This window comes from Mytilus edulis, chromosome 2 (assembly GCF_963676685.1).
Source record: "Mytilus edulis chromosome 2, xbMytEdul2.2, whole genome shotgun sequence".
In the NCBI taxonomy this organism is placed as follows: Eukaryota; Metazoa; Mollusca; class Bivalvia; order Mytilida; family Mytilidae; genus Mytilus; species Mytilus edulis.
In genome coordinates, this window is record NC_092345.1 from 67,827,275 (window position 1) to 67,835,706 (window position 8,432).

The 8,432-nt window shown below is 31.9% G+C and overlaps 1 protein-coding gene across 1 annotated transcript; it reads left to right on the forward strand.

The window, feature by feature from the left end:
• Positions 1-7,444, forward strand: LOC139512750 (uncharacterized). Its single transcript, XM_071300622.1, has 7 exons — positions 1-136; positions 1,290-1,381; positions 1,653-1,793; positions 2,866-2,976; positions 4,539-4,737; positions 6,163-6,280; positions 7,215-7,444. Exons 2-7 carry the CDS (start codon positions 1,325-1,327, stop codon positions 7,360-7,362), a joined length of 774 nt encoding a protein of 257 aa, XP_071156723.1. The 5' UTR covers positions 1-136; positions 1,290-1,324; the 3' UTR covers positions 7,363-7,444.
• Positions 7,445-8,432: the final 988 nt, after the last annotated feature.

Sequence of the window (8,432 nt, forward strand, 5' to 3'; positions counted from 1 at the left end):
CCAATTGCTTTTTTCAGAAAACTCTTGACATTATTTCTGAGAAAAATTAAGCTACCACTTATGTGGGATACTGTCATTTACTATAAATTCAGTTGCAGACCCAAATTTGGTATCAGAAACCTGACAAATCATTAAGGTAAGTGACTTAAATTATTACAGTGAAATGTTTCTCTCGAACTTATAGAAAAGTAAGGTCGATATAAGATTAAAACATGCTAAACACTATTTTTTATTTTATTTTTGCGCATGGAATTCGACTTTTAAATAGAAATTATACACACAAAAACCGACAATTAAGACTGAGAAAAACTAATGGTAAAAACGCAGTTTATATATATTTGTAAAGTAAGAAATAATTATAACAAAGATTTTTTTGATTTTGAATAGACAGTTGAATATACTGTATATTTTTGACAACTGTGTGCTGACTATATGTGTCTTTGGTATGTTGCATTGCTGGTTACTGTCTATCTTAAGTTCGCACCAAACATGTTTATACAATAGCTCTTATAAGATTCGCTTTAGACGTCAAATGCATAAACTGTTTGAAAACATGAGAACTAAATTCGTTTGAACAGAACAGTCAAAATTATTTAAGCAATAAGCATTGACCGAAGGAATAGCAACCTTAGGGAAATTGCATAATTGAACCTTGTTCGTGCTGGTGTCTGTAACAATTGTGTTCTGTCTATTTCGTTCTTTTTCCTCGGTTGTATTAGTATTAATGTAAGGAACTCACCCTTGTTAATCAAGTCGGTATATGTGTATAAACGTATTTTAACTGACATATGTAAATGTCATACGATATGCAATGTAGCAGAGAGGTATATTTCGGTTGAGATATGAGAAATTGATAATTGGAAAGTTGAAATCATAACCTTTGTCATAGAATTAGTTTTAAGTCGTCAATATATGTCACTATCTAGGAAAACATCACAATATGAAGTACATCTTCTATTCTGGTACTAATCCTTAATTTTTAATCACTCAATAACTTGATGCGTAAGCACTCATTGAAATGTAGGATATTTAGTGTCAGAATATCATCAAATACCACGAACATCAAACTAAATAGCTTTGTAAGGTATTTTTTTCTATCTTTATGTCTTTTGAAGGTCCTGTATAGATTTTGCTTTTAACAATCTGAGTACGAAAACAAGTTGGCAGTTATAGTTATTTAGACATGAAAATATTTTCTACACATTGTATCACTTTTATCATATATATATATACATATATAAATAATAGAAGCTTTTGTTGCCGCTTCTAATATTCGTTCTTTTTTCCAGAGTATTGCTAATAAAAGATTGCACAGATCGTAACAATGTTAAGACTACAGATATGTGTGATTTTAGTGTCATTTGTTACAGCATTCGATTTGGTACGTATTTTGTTTATTACGACGCATTTCTACAAACTTATGTTATTGAAAGTAATAATACTAATAATTTGTATTTTATACTGAGTTATTCATATGAAAAATTTAACTTTGGATCCTTAAGTTTGTTGTGCTTAAATTTAACACATTGACATTTTGATTTAAACCTTCAAATCTAAATGAAAATATTCAAGAATGTTAATTTAATGATGACCCCAATCAAAATATGTTATATTAGAAAGATCATTTATAGTTAATTTGTTTTTAATTCCAGAAATTTGATTACCAGATTAGGGAAGGGAAGGCTAGATTTGTTGAAAATATAGAAACCAATCTAGGAAAGAATATAGTTAAAATCCATACTCCAGCACACAACGATGTTCTCGAATCATACCTTATGCAAGATTTTCAAAAGGTTTGTAATCAAACTAGGTCAAACATATTGCCAAACAACAAATGGGCAAATATGCGAACTTGTTTGGTATGCATGGCGGTCAGCGATATCACATATATCGACGCATTCAATGGCATATTGTTAATTGGAGAAAAAAATCAACCACGTCTATTCAAGATGACGAAAAAGGATACTAATAATATATTTATAAGGTTTAGTTCCTGTTCTGAAATCTAAACTGTGTTTTAAGAAATGAATATTTCTACGACAAGTTTATTGTATAGATTATAAAGTACGGTTGTTTATCAAAAATGAAATAGCTTATTGCAGTAGTTTACATACATGTATCAATTCGGGTAAGATCATAGAACGACTTTTTAAAGTATATTTGAATCTATATATGCCAAAAGCTACTTGTGCCTGAATCAGTGAGTTGCTCATCATGGCGAAGGATGTAACACAAACTGTGAAGACAGTTTAGGTTGACAAAGAATTGGATGGATTTCGGGTAGATTATCATTATACATCACATATATGCAATGCCATATTTTAAGACGTTCGAATTCAAAATTGCTTCCGGCATCTTCTATTTTAGTTCTAATATTTATAGATTATCGTTGGTCATCTAAACAAGATTGTTTTTCTCGCATGAGCAATTACGGAGAAAATAAGAAAAATTATTGAGTTGAGATGACCAATGACAATCTGTTTATCGCTATTCTATCTAGTAACAGTGTTGTTAATTTTATTGACGTGCACACTTAGTTTTCTAGCGATAATTTGTCATATCACTCTACTGTGACGAGGAAGGAAATTGTCAGTCAGTAGGATCAAAGGAAAAGTTCGTTAAATAGCATTAAATTTATATATATATTTATACTAGTTTATGTTTTATGTAAATTGTGTTAGTACTGAATGACAATTAGCTTGGCAGAACCGGATTGACCATATAAAATGTGTTAAAAAAAACTTGAAATATTAAGAAGGACTAAACGGGTCTAGTTTCAAACATTTAAAACGTAACCAGATAAGAATGACTGTTGTTTTATTTAATATATGAACATAAAAGGCTAACAAAATGTGTTATTTATAGGGAAAGCAAATCAGATGTCTTCCATCTTTACGTCAATGTAGACTGCGGGATATTGATAGAAAGACTTCATCTGATGCTGGTAAAGTTACAGAGTCATATGTACACAGCTGGGTATGTATAACATTACGAAGAAAACGAAACATTGAGCATAACGAATATTGAAATGTTTCAATATTTGAGAAGCCTTTTGACAGACTTATAATACTTTTTAAAAGGAAAGTAACATGATGAGTGTCCCTAATGGAGCAATAATGGCTCATATTTCTGAAACATCATAGTTTTGATAAAATTCTTTCCTGCGTCGCTAATGGCTAGTGGGTCTAGTAACCGCTCAAATATGTCCATCTGTCTGTTTGTTTGTCCGTCCGTCCGCCCATCCATAAGATCTTGTGTAGAACACTTTCAGCGAGTTTTTCTTAGCTTCTATTGAAGGGAATAATTATATACTTGGTCTGCAGCTTGATGATGAGTTATCGTACTATGTAATCATTTTTATATCTACTGTGCAGTCACTTTTGGTTATAATTTTTCTTGGCTTGTATGCAAGGGAATAATTTTATATTTGGTATTTAATTTGTCCAATGATATCGATCAGTTACAGCGCGTGAGAAAGTTTTAGATCTGCCGTGCAGGCACTTCTTTTTTCCGATAGTTCAAATTTTAACAACATTCATTGAAAAAGGTACCCAGACCTAGTTTCAACTAGAATGGTTACTTTAGGATCCTGGTAGATCAAAAGTGCCCCCAACTTTGACATGGAGATAAATCTTCTGATAAAATCTATCCCTCCGGTTTGTCTGTTTCCGCAGAGTGTCCCGGTGGTTCTCTCCAAATTCTTCGGCTTTCCTCCACAATATTACCAGACTTCCCGGTGCCCTAGTACTCCCTTTGTGTTGAGGTTTGGATTGTCGTTTAAAATATTGTTGTAAAAACGGTAGTGACACATCTCTATTAAGACAAATATGAAGTGTACGCGGATTTCACTTGATCCTACCAGCTCTCGAGGGGTTCTTCTGATAACGGAGGAATTTACCAGTACATACATACATACATACATACAGTTCTACATACAAATAAACTTTTCTTTAAAGTTTCTCGGCTTGTATGGAAGAGAGATTTCATATTTGGTTTGCACTAAATTCTTGATAATTAAGACTTGTAGCGTGTTTTCATCTGATATGCAGTCACTTTCTGTTTGCGAATAGTGTTAAATTTTACAAGAATCATTGTACAAGATAATTTTCGTCAAATAAAAGGCAAAATTATGTTATGCTTCAGAATACATGCAGCCTCAATCAATAAAATGCAGTTAAATGTTGGAGGTCAATATCTACCATTGGTATTGTTTAAGCTTTTATGACACGATCTTTGTGGATTGTGTTTTATGTCCTTCTGCGACGATTTATTACGCTTTTTGTACCTTCTATTATTTTGTAAAGCATTGACTAATACTTTCGCAGTACATGTTTTCAGAGGAATCAACAAACAACAAAATTCCATATTACATGGTATATGTATTACGTTGATTAAATGAAAATAAGATGTGGTATGATTGCCAATGAACCAACTCTCCACTAGAGACGACCAAATGACACATAAATAAACAACATTTATTTTGACGAATTATTATCATGCACGTTCACTTCTAAACAATTTAGAGCTTTGTGTTGCAGAACAAAGGCACGAACAGCATATCACGCACAAATGCAACAGTGATAAAGGAGATGTATTATGTTGATGGCGAAGAAGTAGTTAACACTGTTGAACTGGGAGAGGACTTGAGGACATTTTATGAAAGCTTTGAATATCCTCTTTACATTGAAAAGAACATACCCAGTGACGCTGAAGTACTCAACATAGCTAGTTCTTCTGGTAAGTTTATGTCAATATATAACTGATACAATTAAATAAAGATATCAATATAATGATATAAATATTGAATATTAATGTGGTCTATCTCAAATAGTTTTATTAATACGTTAAACATTATAGAACCAAACCACACAAATATATATACGTAGTTTTCAATTTAGACTTGTTTATATTTTTTCGTTTGGGCTTGTATCATATTTTCCCTCCGGTTTGTATGATCCGTTCATCCTATATTGACTCTTAAAATTCAAGAGTCTGTCTAAAATTGAGGGTACATTATATGGCCTTCCAAATACCGTTTCGATCCCTAAGATCACTGAAGATATTTATTGTCGAAATCCGGATCTAGTGTACATAAAAGTATTGACACCTCATGTTTGTGGCATAACATCTTGGCCACAAGTTTTTGTTTACTGTTTAGTATTAAATTGATATTAAGAATCATTTTGTTACATCTTGTGATCAATTTTATTTGGCAATCGCCAATGCCAGTCAGCAGGGTAAAAGAACATCAGTTTTTCGACCTGTTAGTCAAATGCAATTTGTTTGAATATACTTTTTCACTTTGTTGGTCTTTTGGAAAATGTTGTTTGTGCTGTATTTAGACCCTTCTACAACGAAATTTGGTTTACATGCACACGTATAGAAATTGCGGTTTTTATCCAACACAATCATAGGTTTGAACGTAGTTTTCAATTTAGACTTGTTTATATTTTTTCGTTTGGGCTTGTATCATATTTTTCTTCCGGTTTATATGATCCGTTCATCCTAAATTGACTCTTAAAATTCAAGAGTCTGTCTAAAATTGAGGATAAATTATATGACCTTCCAAATACCGTTTCGATCTCTAACATCACTGAAGAGACATTTATTGTCGAAATCCGGATCTGGTGTACATAAAAGTATTGACACCTCATGTTTGTGGCATAACATCTTGGCCACAAGTTTATTGTTACTGTTTAGTATTAAATTTATATTAAGATCCATTTTGTTACATCTTGTGATCAATTTTATTTGGAAATCGCCAATGCCAGTCAGCAGGGTTAAAGAACATCAGTTCTTCGACCTGTTAGTCAAATGCGTTTTGTTTGAATATACTTTTTCACTTTTTTGGACTTTTGGAAAGTGTTGTTTGTGATGTATTAAGACCCTTCTACAACGAAATTTGTTTTACATGCACACGTATAAAAATCGCAGTTTTTATCCAACGCAATCATAGGCTTGAACGTAGTTTTCAATTTAAACTTGTTTATATACATATATTTAAATATATATCTTGAAAACAGTACTTATTCAAGTCATCGCGATAAGTTTGGCTTACAACCACGTTCATATTAGATTCACCATTAGTCATTAAATTTCATAACTAATATCAACTATTTTCTATCAATTATGTCAGTTTACAAATGTCTATTCTGATTTCAGGAAGACGGTTCAAAAGGCAATTGCAAACACTGAACAATGGTTGCGACGGACAAAATCCAAAAAGAGTTTACGGTGTTGATTCCGGAAGATCATGTAACTATCTTAAGATATGTAAAGAGTAAGTATTATTATCCTTAGTTTTCAACATGTGGATGGGGGATGCGTTTAACATTTCCTGTTTCGATCCCGGAAGGCATTTCAAATTCAAATATATTGTTCCTGATGACAAAATGGAGGTCAAGTCAATGTTGATGATTGTCACTTTTACCGTTCAACAATTATGTTCTTTGTGATATTGAAAATGTCAGGCCACAAATAAATGTTAAAAAATCAGTCTGCTGTTACTATAACAGCTTCTTAATTTGTTATATTCTAAACAACGAATCATGAAAATGAAACTCTCTGGTGTGCATTTAATGAATCATTCGGTTGGCCAAAGATTTTGAATACTATTAATCAATTCTTTAAGAATCTCATCTCTTTCAATTAAAAAGTTCCGTTATAACATCTTATCATTTAGCAAGATTTCATATCTTTCATCATTAGAAATGTTTTTCTATTTTCACTCAAACAAATTGCAAAACACTGAAAATGTCTCTTTTTTAATTTTATATCATTAATCAAATTACGCTTTGCAATACAACTGATTCGATATTATCAATATAGTTTAACTAAGTTTCATACTTTCGAGTTTGTTGAGGCCTCGGTGTCCAAGTGATCTGAGTAGTCGAACTACTGTATGTCTGGCCAATCAATACTGAGATTGTGAGTTCGAATCCTGCACGGAGCAGTTACCCAATCATTATTTACTAGTATTGTCAGTTTTCATACTGAAGGGGCGGTTGGTCTCTCCGGGTACTCCGGTTTACTCCACTAATAAAAACTGACCGCCACGAAATAGCATAATAGGGTTATAAGTGGCGTTAAACACCAACCAACCAATCAATTAATCAATCAATAAATCTCGCATTTGTTATTAATAGAACACAATTCTATTGGTAATCTTAATTGTAAATATATTACCTTCGTTTATGAGATTTTTCTAATTTTAGGGTCGCATTGGTAAAGGGAAACAGGGTTTTCACAGATTGTGACAATGTACACATTACATCGCCGCTTGCATATGTATGTGTATGCTGTCCATGGGTAACTGTCATCAATCCAAAAGGAAGCGAGTGTACATGCACAAAGATGTGTTGATCAACTGTTAACGACTTATCGAAGGCGATTTGTATTAAGTTGAAGATGACTTAGAAAATAAAGCATTTGATGTTTTCAGAAATTTTGAATTCTTGTTCTTTTGATTTTATATAATCAATTATTTACTAGATTCCGATAGTGTCAATTCCAATACCCTATAATTCTGTATACCACATCAATACTCTCACTTTAACTTTTGAATTATTGTAATGCTCATTTATTTGTAAGAAACAATGGTTCATCAACAATCGCCTTTTATAGTTAAGCTTTTAGTACACGTTTTGTGCACACATCTTATAGTTTTAATATAGACTACTAATTAACTCTTAGAGCTATATTTGTGTTGGCATTTTTTTTTTTTTTTTGGAGTAACTGAGAATAGTATTGGAATATCACCAAAAGTCTTGCACAAATGATTTAGTTTTCGTTATAAATTTACACACTAAAGTTCCATACCAATAATACATTCATGTTTATCGGCTTTTTCTTTCACTCTAACGTTATGTGTATACATATATATCATATGCAAAAAATGATAAAAAAAGTGTAATGGAAAAGGAAAAAATGATAGCAGATCACAAGTCTAATAGATTAAAACAGACAAAATTTAAACCATCGACAAAAAAAAAAAAAAAAAAAATAACTGCGAAACACTACACAGAAAATGAAAAATTGAGCAACAGTAACCCCACATAAAACCGCAGATGATATCTGGATCTTCGGATTGGTAACTTCAGTTCATGCTCCACTAGTGGCACACAATTACGAAATAAAAAGATAAAGACAGAAAATAATTTAAAAGAATGAATAATTGATAAAGCTGCCCAAAATGTTCTAAAGATAGAACTGTCTGGACCTCTGTTATGGTAGAGCTATCAGAATCCGTTCTTGGGTAGAAATTTCAGAATCATTTCTAAGCTTGAACAGTCCAAAACTGTTCTTTTGTAGAAATGTCAGAATCAGTTGTAAGGTAGAACTGTTTAAAACTGTTCTATGGTAGAGGTGTTCAAAAATATTCTAGGGTTATAACTTTAAAAACTGTTATAGAATAGAACTTCCAAAATTACTAA